The sequence below is a fragment of the Cardiocondyla obscurior genome, linkage group LG21, assembly GCF_019399895.1.
Source record: "Cardiocondyla obscurior isolate alpha-2009 linkage group LG21, Cobs3.1, whole genome shotgun sequence".
NCBI classification, from domain to species: domain Eukaryota; kingdom Metazoa; phylum Arthropoda; class Insecta; order Hymenoptera; family Formicidae; genus Cardiocondyla; species Cardiocondyla obscurior.
This window is the reverse complement of record NC_091884.1, coordinates 2568466-2586363: the sequence shown is the minus strand read 5'-3', so window position 1 is coordinate 2586363 and position 17898 is coordinate 2568466. Positions and strand designations below refer to the sequence as shown.

The window sequence follows — 17898 nt, the reverse complement described above, 5'->3', positions numbered from 1 at the left end:
GTATATGCTAATAAAATTCGCTGCAAGCCGTCATTATATAGTTTTTGCTACAAACTCCTGTAGTGCGAGTCAACGATAACTCTGTTAGATATTATTCAGTGGTACGTCTCAATGATTAACTGGACGAGTTTTAATTTTACATAAAATCAAATTAATAAAGAAAAAAAAATAGATACATTCTATGGAGCATTATTGCTCGTCAATGTATTTCGTGTAGCTATGATGCGTCAATATGACAAGGCTTTCTAACCTTAAAGTCGTTTACTTCTGTTATTCCGGCGACGAGTATTTCGTTTCGCGAAACAGAACGACGCTTATTTCAGCCGAACTCTCTCGTTCCATAAAAAAAAAATATGTTAAATAAATATAATTTTATCGATATTGAAGATTAGGCTATTAAGTAATTAATTATTCTTTATTTTATTGAAGAAAAAAAATAAAATAAAATGTTTAACACCAAGTCTTTTGACGTTGTGAGTTTTAATTCAGAATTATCTGCTGCAAGGTGAGTTAATTCATTATTGTTGTAAAATGTATTCTGTTTATAATCGCTTTGAGATATATATTTTAAAATAAATTCTAGACTCGAAACGTCAGCAAATGTTCAAACAACAGAGATAATTTATGCTGCTAATGACACACAGACTACAGAAACGAGAAGCGTCGGAGTATGTTAATTATTGAAGTTTTACTTACCTTGTGAAGAATTTTTTAATTATTCTGTTCATTGTAAAATATCGAGAAACGCTGCAATAATTTTTTCATATATGTTGCATTTAATTATAATAAAACTCTGATTTTAAATTCAGATTCAAACAACGAATGAGCAGAAAGCAGATGCACAGGTAGATTATGATAGACTGGCAGAGTTTTTAAAAAAAGTCACCCCAGGAATTCTCGAAGCTCTGGATGAAGCCAGTAGCGCTTTCGATGATTACAATCCAAATGTAAGCGAGACGTCGTCAACTACTGTCGAACTGTTGAAAAAAATCAATACACTTAGAGAGATAGAAACGTCGTCCTTTCAGAATTCCGTGCACTCGGTATGTCCTTTTCATTAAAACTAATTTTTTTTCGCGATAACAGCGAGGTTATGAACAGATATTACAAACTGAATGTTTTATAGATAAAAGTAAGCGACTTGTCGTGGAGCACCGTCGGAGGAACGTTAGCGGTAGGTCTCAGTCATATTTGTCACGCGACATGGTGCGATCATCTTTCGACAATCCAGTTGTACAATCTTACAACGGAGGACGATGTCACGGATGTGCCCGCTAAAACATTAGAGACAAATGGATGCGTTACAACTCTTTGCTATCATCCAACGGAGCCTTCTATCCTCGCAGCTGGATTGTTTAATTGTAAACTTTATTAATTAATCGCAATATTGACAAAATTCTTATCGTCGTGTCTGACAAATGCATCTGTATGATTTTTCAAGGGGACGTGTTTATTTGGAATCTCAGGAATGACGATTCCGTTGTGCCCATGCACGTGTGCTCGCACGGCGACAGTGTATCTCAAGTGTGTTGGCGGCCAAGATCTGTAAGCGATGTAACTCTGTTACTAAGCTCTAGCATAGATGGATACATACTGATTCATAAGGTGATGGCTAATTTTACAACTGTTCAATTGCATAAACGGTAAGCACCTCCATCTAATTTAATTTAACCATCTATTTCAATTATTTTACGATCCTGTTTTTTTTTTTTTTTTTTTTTTTTTTGCTGCGTTACAGGTTTAAGATAGCCAAGGAACGTAATCCAATAGAAAATGCTAGGCCACGCAGTTCTGGAGGTACGCGCGAGCGTGCCGCGGAAGCAGGGCTATGTATCACGAGTTTTGATTTTTCATTGAAGCATCCCAGTATATTTATCGTTGGCACATTATGCGGTGGAATCTATAAATGCAGCTTGGACAGTGTAACGCCTATCGAAGGTTTGCATTTATTATTACAGCTAATATAAATTTTTATTATAAACGGAAAAAAATGTTTATCAATTTTAGAAGACGCCACACTTATAGATCCTGTGATCGACGAATACGAAAGACACGGAGGTAGCGTTACCAGTATTAAATGTTCACCATTACGCAATTTATTTGTCAGCAGTGGCACGGACAAAGAAATCCGTATATATAATCTTGACGAGGTAAAATTACATGTCATATTTCAGGTTTTCTAATCACGATTTTAATCTTACGAGAATAAAAATAAAAAATTGGAAAATTATGCAAAATTTTACTTAAAATACATTTCATAATTTATTTTTCGCTCTTTGGCAAATAATAGTTGATTTAAAAAATGATAAAATTAAAAAGAAATATTTTTTTAACATCTCTATAAACGTTAAAAATTTTAATTCTTAAGGTAATTTGTTTTATAAATTTATTAATTTTGTTTTACGATTCTTTTTGATATGCAATTATAAATATCACACAGCATGTCAGCCAACAAACCATTTCTGTGGACGATACGGTTGTGGGATTAACGTGGATGATTGGTAATCAAGACGTGCTCGCAGCTTATGGAGCGGGCACATGTGTAAAGTTTTACAATGTCGCAAACGGCAAACCTGTAACACATGCAAAAGTCGAGGTGACTGGGAAAGAAGATATTAGCAGCTTACGTGTAAATTCCAAAAGGTATGTCAAGATAATTATTACCTGCAGTTGACTCATCACTCCAAAATACCTTTCTCTTTCTTGCTAATTTTAAGCATGATACAATAATTTTTCGAGCCATACTTGTTCCTGTTTTTTTGTTTTTTTACCTGCAACAAATATTTAAATATTAGTATGATATTTTTTAAGCAAGTTAAACTCAGATTAAAATTAGTTAAACAAAAATAAATATAAATATGATTCATAATAAAATATGTTTGTTTTACTCATTACAGAGATGTACTGGCGATTGGAGATATTCGTGCGAATGTTGAAATATGGAAATTTCCACGGCAGTTGTTTTGAACGTAACTCCGATTGACGCAATTGCTTGCGACACTTGCTGAATGGACTGACACATCTTTACATACGTATTTTAAGTACAGCACATACATGTTTTTTAACTGAATAAATTCTTTGAAACATTAAACTTTTCTTTTCTTTTTCTGCATTACCCCTCCCCCTTTTTTTTTTGTTAACTTTTATAATACATTATTACAAAAATATTCATATTACCTTTGTGTCTGCAATCAACGCACAATATATTCACAGCATCTCTAAAATGAAAACAATTTAACAAGGAAAATATATTAAATGTATTTCAGGTACGTTGAAGTTTTGCCCTGAAAAGGACAGTTTGCGCTTTTTAGCGTTTATTGCGATGTTCCTTGCCCTTAAAAGGGCAGTTTTTAATTTTCCTCTTGATGAGGATATTTGCACTACTTGCTTTCTTGTTTCTTGCAAACAACCGAGTAGACGAACAAGCATTTTGATAGATTTGCGGGTCCCTGAAGGGACCCTGAGGAAAAATAATAGAAAGGATTATGCGGGAGAATGTAATTTAAACAGGATTCAACGGGATATATAAGATAAGGGAAACAAAAATTAAAAATTGCGATTCTCTCGTAAATATTGTGGATTGGAAATGTCGGGAGTGGTCAAAAGGCCACATGTTAGGATTCGTAAATCAATTTAAACTCTTTTAAGGAAAGGAATAAAAATATGGAACGGGGTAATTTGAAAATTTCTTCAACTCCATCCTGATGATTGCCTCTTTCGCTTTTTACGTGAACAGTAAGATGTTGACCCCGTCCCTCCTCTCGAACACGTATAGATTTCAAGGATTCTTCGATGTCCTCCTCTTGAAGCACCTGTTTACGCGAAACTCGTCAAGCAAGCCCGCAACTTATCTCCTTCTGCTTCTCTGCCATCGGAAATCTTTTTTTCCTCCGATTATCTCTCTGTATTTTGTCTTCTTCACTCCTTTTCCTGCTTCTTTTTTTTCTCGTTTGTTCAACAATAATACGAATATGTGCTTCTCTCGCGAAGAGCGATTCACAGAGACATCGCAAATTACACGAACTCCATCCCCGCGTAAGTAGTTGTATAATTGCATTGTGCTGAAATATACTCTGGAAGTTACGGGGACGGAAAGTTCCGGTAAAGCTCCCCACTGACTCTCCTCTTCTTGCGCAATGACTTCACCTGGGGTTTCTCCCGCGACCTTCTGATCGAAGGAACTGAAACCCCGCCTGCTTTCTGCTTCCTGCTCTCTTGGTTTCCCAACTTTACCGGAATCGATTTACCGGGCACATTATTGCACGCCAAATCTTTCGACTCCCTCGGTCTTCTTCCTCTTCCGCCTTTCTTCTTCTCTTGTATTATCTTTTCTTCTCGGCATTCTCTCCTTTCACACGTTCACGCACACTCTTTCTCTCGCTCTCTCCCTTTCTCACTAAGTCCCATCTGCACACTTGTAAATTTTTTTTTGTTTTTTTTTTTGGCGCCTTTTATACTCAAAAAGACATTTTCTGGTCCGTTTCTTTTTCTCCTTGGAAATCCTGAGACCCAAGCTACAGTCACTCAGACTCAAAATACTCCTGCTAACGAGCGGAGAGCTTTTTTTCATATATACTTGCTGCTCCGCTTTTCGCTCCCGTATCTTGATGGCCACTCGCACCCAAGAAACTAGGCGTTTCCTTAATCTTCTTTCTTCTCTCATTCCCTCTTTTCCGTACCGGTCTGCACCTCCTCTTCGTTGAATCCATTTCGATTTGCTTCACAGCGCGTTCTTCGAGAAACTCATCAGCGTTATAAATGTGCAAAGCAAAGTACGATACAAACAGTTACGCCCTAACGTCCTTAGGTATGACTTACACACTCTCTCTCTTTTTTTTCTCTTTCTTTCTCTCGACAAGTGTCGAGGTTTAAGCAAATAGCTTCCGGAAAGTCTCCAAACCTCATCTCGTTCATTACATTGTTTCTCCCGAGCGTCGTGGACTTTGGATCTTTCATCGTTTCCCATCGTCTGCGCCTTGATCTCTCGACTTTCTCTCGACCGAGCCTCTTTTTTTTCTTCTACGAATGTGAAGACGAAGAAAAAGTGCTGTGACGATCCTACGCGCCGCTCTTCGATCTTCTCACTCCGCTTCTCTTCTCATCGTCGACTGCTCTTCTGCTCTTGAATCTTCTCGTCGGACGCGCAAGCACGAGATGATTGTTTCGCGGCGAAAACAACGGGATGCGCGTCAAAAAGTGGCCTGGTCGCTGGTCAACCGCGTATTACCTTCCTTCTTTCTCGTCCGCTCTCGCGCTATCATCACCGCGACATCAACGTACTCGCGTTCTCTCCTCCTGTTTCAGCAACAGATAGATCGGCTTTCTTTCTCAGCCGAGTTGCTCATCTAGCAAATAATTTCCCCGAGACACTTCTCCTGAAGATAATCTTCTGCTCTTCGTCGAAGGCAAATAATTCTCTTCCAGCTCTCGGTGTCGTTGCCGCTTCCCCGAAATGACGTAAAAGCTATCGGGTATGCGAGGCTGACATCGGATCATCTATCGGGTGGAACATAGACGATCGACGATCTCGTTTCTGCGCGTGACGACGAGCCTTCTTTTCCCCCTTCACCATCTTCGGTTTCCGCCGTCGTTTTCTTTCTTCCTCTTCCATTCGCGCGACTTAATCTTGCGTTCGCCAGCGGAATCACTTATCGACACTCGGGTTCAACGAATCGCTCTAACGGATCGCCAATGTGAACCGCACGCCGAGCTCTCGGAAGTCTTTCCCATCTTCTCGCGTAGCAAAATAATTCTCCCTCTCGGCCCTTATTTTCGTGCGCCCTCGTTTTCTCCTTTCTCTACGCGTCGTTTTTTGTTTTTTTTTTTTGTATTTGCTTATTTACAATTATTTAAATGTATCTCGTCGTCTATATTACTATCTTCATTATCGTCGACCGACTCTCCCTCTCCTCCTTGTAAACAGTTAAATTCTTAATCGTGATATATATATAATATATAATGCCTATTAACGCTCCAGTCAGAACCTTAAGTATTAGCTTTTTGTTTTTTTTTTGTTACTACATAATAGATTACGATCGTTATCATCTATGTCTTATGTACTCTAGAAACCTTGACGGTCAATTGCATCTCGTCGTGCCCGCGACAATCACTGCCGGACGGGACACGGAGGGAGGAAAAATCGTCGTCATTGTCATCCCCAACGTTGTTGTCATCATCACAGAGATCGCGACTCGATATTTTACAACTATTATTAACTTCCCCTACTAAACTCGTAGGTTCTTTAATTACCTCTCTCTCTCACTCTCTCTTTCACGCACATGTATTCTCTTTCTCGCACACTCGCATTCTCGACAACAGAACCAATACTGTTGTCGTGGCCCTCACGATCTGCAGCGTGCATATTGTATCGACGAAAACAAGATAAAATAATTACTCGCCTCGCGCAAGTTTCTCGCGCGGTACAATTTTTGCTTCGTGCGATCGTACAGACGATTGTGGTCGCCAACGATGCCGTTTCTCTCGAGATCGTGGGATCAACGCTGATCTCGGCCTTTCAGATTTTTCGCAAATACAAAATGAACGCAAGTCGTAATGTACACGAGTCGTTTGTCCCGAGTGCGCAATCAGTTTTTCTTAGAAATTAAAAGCATATGTCATGTTTCAATTTGTTCCCGCGTCTTGCTTCTGCTTATTTATTAAATTTCTTTTTTTATTTTTAGGCTTATCGCACTCGCGCACTCGAGAATAACGACTTGCGCTGATATCACACGCAGCATCTCGTCTCCTCTTGCTCGCGATAACGTATTTACATCATTGTCCCATTAAAGCAGACCAGAGTTTCGAGAAACAATGCTCGGTACAAAGTGTAAATTTACGGACGAACATACAGAAAAAGTCGGACGCGAAGAATTTTTTTTGGGGGGGAAAAATGCATGAAGAGGAATACGCAGAAAAATCGGATCTCTTCCACCTCTCGTCGCGATACTGTCGACATTTTAATTTCGAGAAACCGCATCTTTAATGCGTCTCGCTTCTGGTGCCGAATACAAAGTCCTAAAAATCTTGTCTTTTTTTTCAAGATTAAAATTAACAATCCGACGTTAATCAATTAAAAAGAGAAAAACACGTTCGGTTTTTTTTTTCTTTTTCTTTTAAATATACTTTTAAAATAATTTATCATACACTTTAGAGATTTTATGTATGATAAATCCGAACGTTTCGTTAACGTTACTTCATGGATGTTGTAAATATAAATGCCTATAAATAAATTTGACCCTCCATCCATTAATCTAAATAAATATAAACTTTTTATAAAATTGTGCCTTTTTAGTATACATTATTTTTCTTTGTACATTTCACAGTAATGTTATCTGTTCCGTGAAAAATTAAGAAACTCGTAGATAAATATCAACTGGAATCTTTAAAGCTCTCAAAGTTATACGAATTAAAACTTATATCTATCCTGTTCATTTTTCATCAACGTTCTCCATTTATCGATTGCAACGATTATCTTTTGTAAGCAAGATTAAAAAAAAAAAAAACCCATTTGATTAACGATCAATCGCGCGATGAGATCTTTTTCTCTTAAATCGAATTCCACATGCAGATGTTTTTTTCCCCCGCGCGCCGAGAAATTACAAGAGGAAAAGGGGAATCTCTTACGCGCTTATTTACCAAATAGGGAAAGTTGCTTTCACACGCGCCACCACCGTTTCGCTCGCGCTACTTGCGACCGACGTTCTACATCACGGACTTGCGGATTTGTGCGCGTGTGAAAACACAATTCTGGTCCAGGGCGAGACACGTGTTTTCTGGCGGTCCTCCGAGCGTGCTTCGCGTATCGCTTCAATCAATCGCTGCGCTAATCACTATCCGCGTTATCAGTCACGAGTTTCAGTAAAGCGGGGAACCTCGGCCTTCTCGTCCATCAAGAGACGAACGAGAACACCGAGGATATTACCGATAATAAAAAGTCAAACGCAGATAGTAAACGCGCGAAGAAAAAAAAAATTATATTTTACATACGCGCGCACGTGTCCATCGTTTTGTCTTTTTTTTTTTTTTCTTACGCAGTTAATATCAATAATCCAATGAAAAGATCGACGGGTCGGCAGAAAAAACCACGGCCCTGGGCAGAAGGAAGCTCTTTTGCACACACATTCACGCATTCTTTCTCTTCGTGCGCATGTATATATATTTCTATATATCATCTTGTAATTTTTTTCACTCGTTCTCCCCGCCAAGTTACTCGTTCTCGACCCAGCTTACTTTGGCACACACGCATTCTATCGCACTCTCGGTCACCCACACGCGCATTCATTGTCCGGAGATATCCTAAACTATATGTACGTGTATGTATATAATATATATCAAGGTACATGGTCTCGATTCGCTCAAATAGTCGATGCGTTCTCTCGCCGCGCTGGCGAACGATAACTCTTCGCTTTCGGCAGCGACGTCCGCGACGACGCGAGAGACGGAGGATGTCCTGCTAGCCTCGTTTCGAGATCGCAATTTTCTTCTCTTTCTTTTTTCTTCTTATCGCAAGGCGCATTAATGAAGTCCTCCCCCGTCTAGAGGGTGTCCCTCGCGTCGTCGCGCCGCGCCGCGCTTTTCCGCGTTCGCGTGCGGGCGGCGGGGGAGAAGGATAAAAAGAATATATGTTATATATTGTCACGTTGACGGACGATCATGCCCGCCGATCCCCCGCGCGTGCGGGGGATGCGCGAGAAGCTCCAAGGGAGCGGTGAACAAGTCCTTCCCTCCCGTCACGAGCGAACGCGCGTCCCTGCGGCCGTCTGCAAACGAACTCTCTCTTCTACCTAGCCCCTCGAGATGTCTTTTTTTTATTTTTAATTAATCGAACGATTTATAATTCACCGGCTTTAACACACGCAGGGCGCGCGAGCGGCTCCCCTGCGCGGGAAAATAATCGTGCCCGCGGGATGGACAGCCCGCGGTTACAGACTGAGATCGAAGTTTGTGCCTCGAATTATGCTTCATTTCCTGCGTACGGCAACGAAGCTTAAAAACTAATTAAAAGAAAGAAGGAAAGGAGATCTTTTCTTTTTTTTTTTTTAACGTCGAGCAAGACGGTGAGCGACGCAAAAAGCCAGGCACGGATGTCACTTGAGCGTCTGAACGCGAGAGACCGGCAAGAATCTGCGGGGTGGATGATAAGAATTAAAAAAAAAAATAAAATAAAAAAATGAAAAAAGGAATGTGACGCGCTCCCACCGTTCGCCAAGAAGTGAATTAACAATCGATCGAGTAACAATCGTGGAGAAAAATTTTCGGCAAAATTTTTGCAAGTTTTACACTTCTTTTATCTTTCTGAAGAAATTACGGCTCGCTCGATGCATCGAGTTGCTTCGGTATGTATAAATCAAGGCTCTTCTCGCTCTGCTTCTCTTTCTCTCTTTCCTTTTCTCCTTCGTTTCGCTTTGTCAAACCTCTCAACTTAAACCTAAATTTAAGGCTTATTTAATTAATCGACATAGTGTTTTCGTGTGGCTGTGTGTTTGTGTCCCTGTGCTCGGTACGATAAGACGTGACGCAAGTCTTATGCAACGACGGAAGAGTTGGTGTCCGAGATCTCCCGTGAACCGCGGGGGTCCCACCCTTCTCTCGTTTTAGACGAGAGACGGAGGGTGCGATCTCGCGGGACACCGCGGCTACTCTTAATTCGAAACACGTTGACTCGATTCACGATGAGCTTCAATATCTTTCATTTATCTCAATTTCCTCGTACTGACTCTCGATGATAAACGCGAAAGGCGTGGTATCATTGCGTTGATAAAAAAAAAAAAAATAATCTTGCTGATCACTAAATTTGTGATTTAAAAAGTATTTTTAACGCGATACTAGTTGCTGCTTTAAGAAATGCACACTTGGTTAAATGTAGATAAAAGACGCGTTAAAAAAAAAAAAAAAAAAAATAATAATAGAAAAAACCAAAAACAAAAAAGATTTTTCTCTATAAAAATATGTTATTTGCTAAAAAGATATGTGACCCTTAAATCCATTCGCGAAGAATCATCGAGAGCCGGCCTGCTAATTCCGAATATCTCGACATTTTCTAAAAGAAAAAAAAAAGAAAACCGGAGCCTCCGGAGAAAGTCAACGAGGCATAATTAATTTGAAGTCAAAACAACCGATGATTTTCTTATAAAAGTTCCATAGCGACTCCGTTTCTCTCAAGGCCGCGCAAAGCTTTTGCAAGTATTCGTACGAAGTTTCGGAGAGTCTTAAGAAGCACCGTAAAGTTTCAACAGCCTATTTTTTTTTTTTCCAACCATTGCTGCTTCGCATTGTAAGAAAGCATAAACCCAAGCGTTACTTATTTCTTCAAGAGCGTCCCGACAGAGGTAAAGTATAACTGTACAATTAAACTCGACCGAACGGATTACTTTTAAAGAAACATCCGACTTTTCTCTTGGCAACTGACCCTCCTGCGTTTCATTATCCGTCGGGGAAGATTCCTCAACTTTCTTTATTGCAGGGTGTCCGATTCGCTTCAACGTTCGAAGGCTCGAATACATAACGTGATAATTTTTCGTCCACAGTCATTCCCTCAAATATCTCAAGTTCAAAATCGCGAACGTTTCCTCGATACGTTTTGTCCCGGGCTTTCTAAGATTGGTATTATGCGGTTGTCTCTGAAATTTCCACTCGTACGCGACTTATCCTCCGCCCAGGATACGACTTTCTCGAAGTGTAAAAGCGGCAAGGATATAGCGTAATATATGCACACGCGTACAGCAATCTTTGTTAACGTTCTCCTGGATATAAAATCAAACCCGTTATCGACGATAAAAATTCCACGTAAAAAAAAAAGAAAAAGAAATAGAGTATTATACAAAGTGACTAGCATAAAGTAAGATGTACCGAACTGTAAGACGGAATCCGATCATCATAAAATGATATTTCTCAAATTTCATTTACAAATATTTATCGGCGCACGTCACTGCCAAGTATCGTTCGCCAGAAAGTTAATTAAGAAGCGATTATCGGACGCGAATAATCCCTCCGACTCGGTTTCTTTTTTTTGCAATATTCAGCGGTACAGTTACAGGACAACCGCACAGAATCGCGGATCACTGAAACGTTCGAGCCACACGATCGATTTCGTGTCGCGACAAATTTCACCCCGCCCACCCTTAATTAACCCCGAGAGCCTATCGCGATTTTGTACGTTGCAGTATCACAATTGAATGTTGATCGATAAACGGGTCGTCTCTCTCCCGAGGTCCTTCCTGCCCGACTCTTTCCATCGCTCGAAAATAATCCTTCCACTCGAAGTAACGAGTTTCTCCCTTTAACCCTTTTTCCGAGAGACGACCCAGCCGCGCGTCGCTACAATCACAGGCCGTTCCCAGCTACATTTATATGTGTGCATATGTATTACATTCGCGACACGATGAATCACGTTTTAAAGCCGTGAAATGAAAACGCTTTGGATTGTTAATGATTCCCTCCCTTTTTTTAGTTTCTTTTGCGTTTTGCCTCTGGTCTTGTTCGGTCGTTCGAGTCTCCGAGGCGCGTTCCCGTACCGGTTTGTATCGAACCGTTCAAAAACGTACGTTTATTAATATTAAAGCGTAAAGAATCCGGACATCCTCCTTTCTTTCTCGCGAGAGAAAGTGCAAAAAAAAAAAATGCGTCTCTCCCGCCCGTACCCTTTCCCGTTCCCTCGCTTTATCTGTCGCAATGTTTCTCTTTTCTCCAATAATGTCGCTACTTATCTTCGCCCTACTTTGCGCTTTTTCACTCTATGATTTTCTTTTTCTTTTGAATCTTATGTAATGTATATATATATAATATATGCGCGCGTACGCGTGTGGGTATACATATATATGTATTTTATGTCGATTAATGTTATCAATTAAAAGTTAATAATAGCTATACGAGTCATCATCACAGCTATTCTCGTCGACTTTTCGTTAAACGATTCATTTTCTGGTATTCATGGCCTCTTCCCTTCTCAAAAATTTCCTTTTTTACGTAGAAAATTTTATACCAACAACTGTGGTACGACGATAGTTGAAGACTACTTTGGAATTACAATCTTAAGTGGCAGACAACTGCTAGCCAGAGTATTTAATATTACAATCCCTCGATCGTCTACAGCTACCGCAACCCCAGCAGCGATTCTTAGTATAACATTTTCTATATGTTCCGTGGACATTTCTTTCTTTCTGCTGGCTGTACGTTCGCGCAAGAAATCGGCTAGGAAAAAATACCATCCGCTCTACGGAAATTCTCGGCTGCGTTCTGGCCTTCCGATACAAACTTCCTAGTCTAACTCTTCCGGTCGACGCGCTTCTAAAACCGAAGAAGGATGAGAATTGTACCCGTGGATCCGCGAACGTGCCTCACGTGAAAACTTTTCCGTTTCTCGAAACGATTTTCGCTTCACGCGACGGACTTTAGCACCGTTGAGTGCTTTTCCATTTAGCGGCGCAAGTCGACGACAGCCGGGTGTCTTTCTAGGTTGTTCGCTATACAGCGAACATCGATGGATGTTTCAAATTAACAGACTGATGCCGATGTAACTTGCGTCACTAAGTAGAGAACACTCGCCGATTCGCATCTTCGTGACACCAGATAGGCGCGTTTCTCACGCACCTGCTGCACGTCCCACCCCCCTTCTGATCGCCTTTTCTCTGATCGGACGGCAGTGTTTTAATTCGTTTCCCTCTCGCTCGAAAAATCTACATTGAAACTCTAACCGTGACGATTTACTCGGCCCGCGTACCGGCGAGATGAAAGTCTCCCCCCGCTTTTAATCGCAGGTCGTATTCGGCTACACGATGACTGGCTCAAAGACTCACGATTGAACGATATAACGAAGTGGCTCAAGACATTTCGCCTTTTCAAAGTTTTCGTTCGCACAACTGACCGCGCTAAGCCAACTCTCCGACTCCTACAATTCTTTCTCGCTATTCTTTCCCGAGAACCATGTACGGAAAGCAAAAACAAAATCTATGATAAGCAACGTAAAAAAAAAATTAATAAAAAAAAAAAAAATAAAAAGAAAGAAAGAAAGAAGAAGTACGAATCTATATACAGTTTAAAATAATACGGCGCAGACGGTTCTATGCACAAGGAACCGATTTGTCTGTCGCGAATCGAAATCGAGACGTATAAATGACTATGTATTCAAAGTCGGTCACATATCCAATCGGCGTTGCCTTTGTATTGTGTAAAAACGCAATTTACCCGCGATAATTTTCAACATTATTCAGATCGAATCAGCGTTACCTCTCAATTATTCGTTGCTGCTAGATACCGAACATTTTCACCGTAGAAAACTACAGATACGCGGTGCGAGCAATTGAAAAAATTCAAATCGCGCGTTTTGATATCAATCTCTGTTTCGTATTACAAATTATATACCTCTTCCAACTTCACTCGCGCGTCCCACAATCACACCGATCTCGCAAACTCGTCCTTACCTAAGACTTAATCGCCTAATCGAAAAAAAAGCAATTGACGTACGAGGAGAAAAGTGGACGTAAACGTTGCAGAACGATTATTGCAAGTTATCAAGAAACTTAAAAAAAAATTAATAATAATAAACGTTAATTAAAACACTATGTCAAACAATTTTGCTCAGTCTGTGACTTGAAATAATTCTGCTTCAAAAAAAAAAAAAAAATAAAATAAAAAAAAAAATATATGATAATAAACATGAAAAGATATAACACACAAGAATTTGTTTAAAGTTCAAAAGTCTAAACCACACTATCGATTTGATTGTGCAATGTCAAATCGATTGCATTCTCCACGCTATTATATCATTAAGGCCTTAGCTTATTACTACTATTGTTAGTTATTTACCCTTAAACGTTATTGTTATCGTTATCATATTATACATTAAGTCCATTTACTGTGTCCGGTATATAGATAGAAGTGGTGCGAGTTTGATATGACAATTGCGTCCGTAAAATAACGAAAATGTTTAGACCGCCCTTCCTCTGATCAGTACAAAGGAAAAACCTTTAGACAAAAAAAAAAAAAAAAAGAAAAAAAACTTACGCGAAAGGGCAACTCGTCGAAGACGGATCGAGTTGATGTCCGTAATCTGTTACTTTTAATCTACATGATAGACCGATCGTCCCTCTGGGGACGCAATCGCGTATCGTCTTTGTCATCGAATCCTGTCTCTTTGTCACAGTTACGATTGCGTCTAAGAAAGAACGAACAAGCCGATGTTAATTAATCAAAATAATTGCGATGCCCTTCCCCTTTTCTTATATTCGTAAAAGCCTTTCGTCCTGTGTCTAAGTGAAGCATTAGAATCTATCGATACTTAAATTTTTTTTAATATATGAAATGTATGAAATCAAGAGAGAGACGCTTGCGATTGCCGTTTACAACAAACGACCTGCCAAATCTTTCTCTCCCTGTTTCTAGCTCTTCTTATTTTTGCCTTTTCATCGTAAAAAGAAATCTTAAATTTATACTACATGCAATTCGCTGATAATTTTGTTTGAAATATCACCGAAACCGAAAGCGCGAGAAGTGTGGTCAAAACGTGAACCTTTTGCGGATCGTCGAAACGTATCTGCAAAACGTTTACGCGAATAGTGTCCATACAAATCTCACCTTTCGTTCAGCTTTATCTTGACCCTCCCTTCCTTTCTCTTTTATGTCAATCATGTTTAATTAACCCACTCGCGTAACACGCATTGAGAAACTCAAAGAACTTACATCTATTTGACATAAGGATTAACATATAGAAGAGAATAGTAAAGTAGCAAAAGAAGAAAAAGAAAAAAAAAAATAAAATAAAAATATTTCCAACAAAATAAGAAAGAAAAAAAAAAAAAATTAAACAAATTAAAAAAGAAAAATTGCCTGAAATAGAACTTCTGTACGAAGCCGTGTATCCTTACGATTTATAATAATCTGTAATACCAAAAGTATGATAAATAGTCCGCGGAGGAAACCCTTAATAAAGAAATATACTGACAACGATCATTAGTCGGGCGGCTATTAAATTGTTTATCCAGCATATCCGTGCTACGGATCAGCAGATTGCATATACGCTGTTTGGTATCCGAAGTCGATGGCCGAAGCACGTGAGAATAATAAAAACGCAGAAATCGAAATACCGGATGCCTCGAGAGAGCCACGCGTAAATGCGTGCCTCGGAAAGTCGCTCTGGAAAATGTAGCCGCGATAAATCATCCCTGTATCCCTTGCCCAACGCGTCGATATTGAAGTCCATCGTTCGTAAAAATCGCAACGAGCATCTTCGCGCGTTCGCGTCTGTCGTCTCGTCGGGCCGAGAACGTACCTCGTATCTTACTTTCTGCGTGTATTATCCAGATGTTACGGATAATGTATATATGTATGTACGTGGGGGGGGCTCTCCTCGTGTTCTTTTGTAAGTTTAGCGGTATACGATAATCTAAAATACAGTATTACTTACATTTTGTCACAATGGCGCGTGATGGGAGTTCCAGAACGCATATATATACATATATAACGTATCTCTCGCGTGCACACATCGATCGCGGCATCGGGACGCACCGATGCATCGCGTCGTCATACCTTTGCGGTGCATAGTCTGTATAAGATTTCAAGTTTGTATGCTGAATGCTACCTTAGCGTAAAGAACGGATTCCCGGATATCCACTCGCGTGATAAAATCAAAAACCCGTGTGTATGTGAACCGCACACGAAGTCACCGTCATCATTATCGTAATCCTCACATTTATCTTCATCGTCGTTATCATCGTCTTTTCTCTTAACGTCGTTTAGTCCTCTTTATCGATTAATTTAACCAACGACGATTCGCTATCGTACCTGATTCTCTAGGAGCTACTGACGTTTGCCTCTCCCCTCGCGCGTTGATGGTCTTCGGGCATCAGGCCTGGACGTTTAGCACTATGCGCAATTGCCTCGTATATTCGCTTGCTCTGTCTAACTGGCGACACCCATCCATCAATCTGCTCGTCCAACGACTTGGCGGCTTCGGTACGCTCGCAGGCGACGGCGTCTCCGAGAACTTGGCGCCCGCGTAAAAGCTATTGTTGGTCGGGCTACTACTCGGACTGCGTTGCTCGCAACGCTGTTGCGGCGACTGCTGCTGCTGCTGTTGTTGTTGCTGCTGCTGCAGCTGCAGCTGCGGCTGTGGTTGCGGCTGCGATTGTGGCTGGGGCTGCTGCACTTGCTGTTGCGGCGAGCTTCTCGCACACTTGGATGATGGACTGTTGTACGGGCTGCAGCTTTGCCGGCCGTCTTTAGCGTTTCTGGCCGCGTGTCGGCCGTTCTTGTACAAGAACGGCGATGATTTACTGTTGGAACGATTATGATGATTGTACTGAGGCTGATACCCGACCTTCGGCGAAGCCTGCCGATCCACCTTGGCGCTGTCTAACTTGGGCGCGGAGTTCGTCATGGCTCGGATGTTTGTTCACCTCCAACTTAGTTTTGCTTTGCTGTACCTCTTCGCCACTCAGCCAACTTCGTTGGCCTACAACACAAAGTAATGCTTTTGCTCGCCGGAATGGAAAATACATGTTTCGTTCAAAGAGAACGATATTATTAATTGCCAAGTTTAATTAAATATTTATTACAAAGTAATGCTTTAATTACTTTAACAAATAACAAAAATATTATATCTGTTTATAATAAATTTTATAAATAAAGAAAAATCAAATTAAGTTACACATTTAATGCGGAATATAATACATATTTAAATGCTTTATACTGTCTACGAATAAAAATTAAATTTTAATTGGTCAATTCATTAATATGTAAAAAAAAATTGTTAAAATACATTATACACAAAAAAAGCAGAAAGTTTATTACAAATAAAATCTTATTAACACAATGGTGTATTTTATTTTTACAAAAAACCAGCGATCCGTATCCTATTAACGAACAAAGTATTAATTCAACGTTCGAGTCCTTTGTTCCTTTGTCAATAGAGATCTCCATATCCTTAAGACTTAAATTTTTACACACAAGTAAACGATAAATGCTCATTGTCTCGCGATCGTTAGACGAAAAGTGGAAGAAGAGAAAGAAAAGAAAAAAAAAAAAGAAAGTCGCTTACCGGTAAACGGTCGCTGGTCGCTTCTCGGGGGACGACGTCCCGCGTCTCTGGCTGAGCAATTTTTCCAACTGCGCAATAATCACGGTATCCAGGGCAGAGCAAGATGGTGGTGGGGACGACGCGGTGGAGTAAGCGGCGGTGGGGTACCTCGAGCACTTTTTCGCGTGATGCTACCTCGCCTCGAGTTCCTCTTCTCTCGCGGTCCTCCCAGTGCGCGTACCCCGCAAATTCGACCACATCCGGTGACCGTTAGCCACCTTAGCGCGATATCCTGCCTTCCGCCTTACTTGCCGCCGCCGACGCTCGCCGATGCGGAAAGACTGCGCGTACCGTCCGCTCCCCCCGGCACAACGACTCCTCTCTCGCCAAGATGGCGAACCACGGGCCGTGGCGTTAGCTCGACGATCTCGCGCGGATCGAGCGTCCCCGCGGTGACGTCGGACCGCCTTGCGGTCGCGTTTTTCGCACGCCTTTTCGAAAAATTCCCGAGGGGGGGCCGATTGTCCAGCCGCGGGCGAGGTCCGTCTACGACGAGCGTGTTGTTACATGCGCCGTATGCTCACCCTCCGCGTGCTCTCCCGACTCACCTTCCGTTCTACCTCGCCGCGAGTCTTCGTGCGCTACCTTCTGGCCTCCTCGTCGTCCTCTCGCTTTTCCAAATCCAACCTGGTCTCAACGCTTCGACAACTATCACCCCCGCACGGCCAGAAGTCAGCCTCGCGTTATCCCCCTTGTCACTTTACACTCCTCAAACACTACTTCGAGCACTCCGCTTGCGCTTTTATAGGTACCCTCGCTCACGCGAAATTAATCGCAAACAACCTACGGTCAGCGCCACCAGCTGCCCGACTGACCAATCCGCGCGC

General features: G+C 41.1%; 2 protein-coding genes across 3 annotated transcripts; one reads left to right on the top strand and one right to left on the bottom strand.

Annotated features, from left to right (window-relative positions):
• The first annotated feature begins 28 nt into the window (after positions 1-28).
• On the top strand, positions 29-3091 carry LOC139110751 (cytoplasmic dynein 2 intermediate chain 2). Its single transcript, XM_070670762.1, has 10 exons — positions 29-101; positions 430-505; positions 584-668; positions 810-1043; positions 1127-1361; positions 1442-1643; positions 1739-1938; positions 2008-2150; positions 2441-2643; positions 2898-3091. The coding sequence occupies exons 2-10, from the start codon at positions 447-449 to the stop codon at positions 2965-2967; spliced, it is 1431 nt and encodes a 476-aa protein (XP_070526863.1). The 5' UTR covers positions 29-101; positions 430-446; the 3' UTR covers positions 2968-3091.
• Positions 3092-5138: 2047 nt separating this feature from the next.
• LOC139110762 (proline-rich nuclear receptor coactivator 2) lies at positions 5139-17848 on the bottom strand. 2 transcript variants are annotated; one of them, XM_070670789.1, is made up of 2 exons: positions 17620-17848; positions 5139-16447 (listed from the first exon to the last, which is right to left on the bottom strand). In XM_070670789.1, the coding sequence occupies exon 2, from the start codon at positions 16370-16372 to the stop codon at positions 15839-15841; it is 534 nt and encodes a 177-aa protein (XP_070526890.1). In that variant the 5' UTR covers positions 16373-16447; positions 17620-17848; the 3' UTR covers positions 5139-15838. The 2 variants fall into 2 exon arrangements, with proteins under 2 accessions (XP_070526890.1, XP_070526889.1); XM_070670788.1 differs by having other exon boundaries at positions 17033-17835.
• Between the last annotated feature and the right edge of the window lie 50 nt (positions 17849-17898).

What these genes read in the sequence shown, in the direction of transcription:
- LOC139110762 (XM_070670789.1), bottom strand. Translation starts at nt 16,372, where the DNA reads ATGACGAACTCCGCGCCCAAGTTAGACAGCGCCAAGGTGGATCGGCAG.
- LOC139110751 (XM_070670762.1), top strand. Translation starts at nt 447, where the DNA reads ATGTTTAACACCAAGTCTTTTGACGTTGTGAGTTTTAATTCAGAATTA. An exon ending in TTCAGAATTCCGTGCACTCG is followed by an intron (nt 1,044 to 1,126) that starts GTATGTCCTTTT and finishes AATGTTTTATAG; the next exon opens with ATAAAAGTAAGCGACTTGTC. An exon ending in TTACGTGTAAATTCCAAAAG is followed by an intron (nt 2,644 to 2,897) that starts GTATGTCAAGAT and finishes TACTCATTACAG; the next exon opens with AGATGTACTGGCGATTGGAG.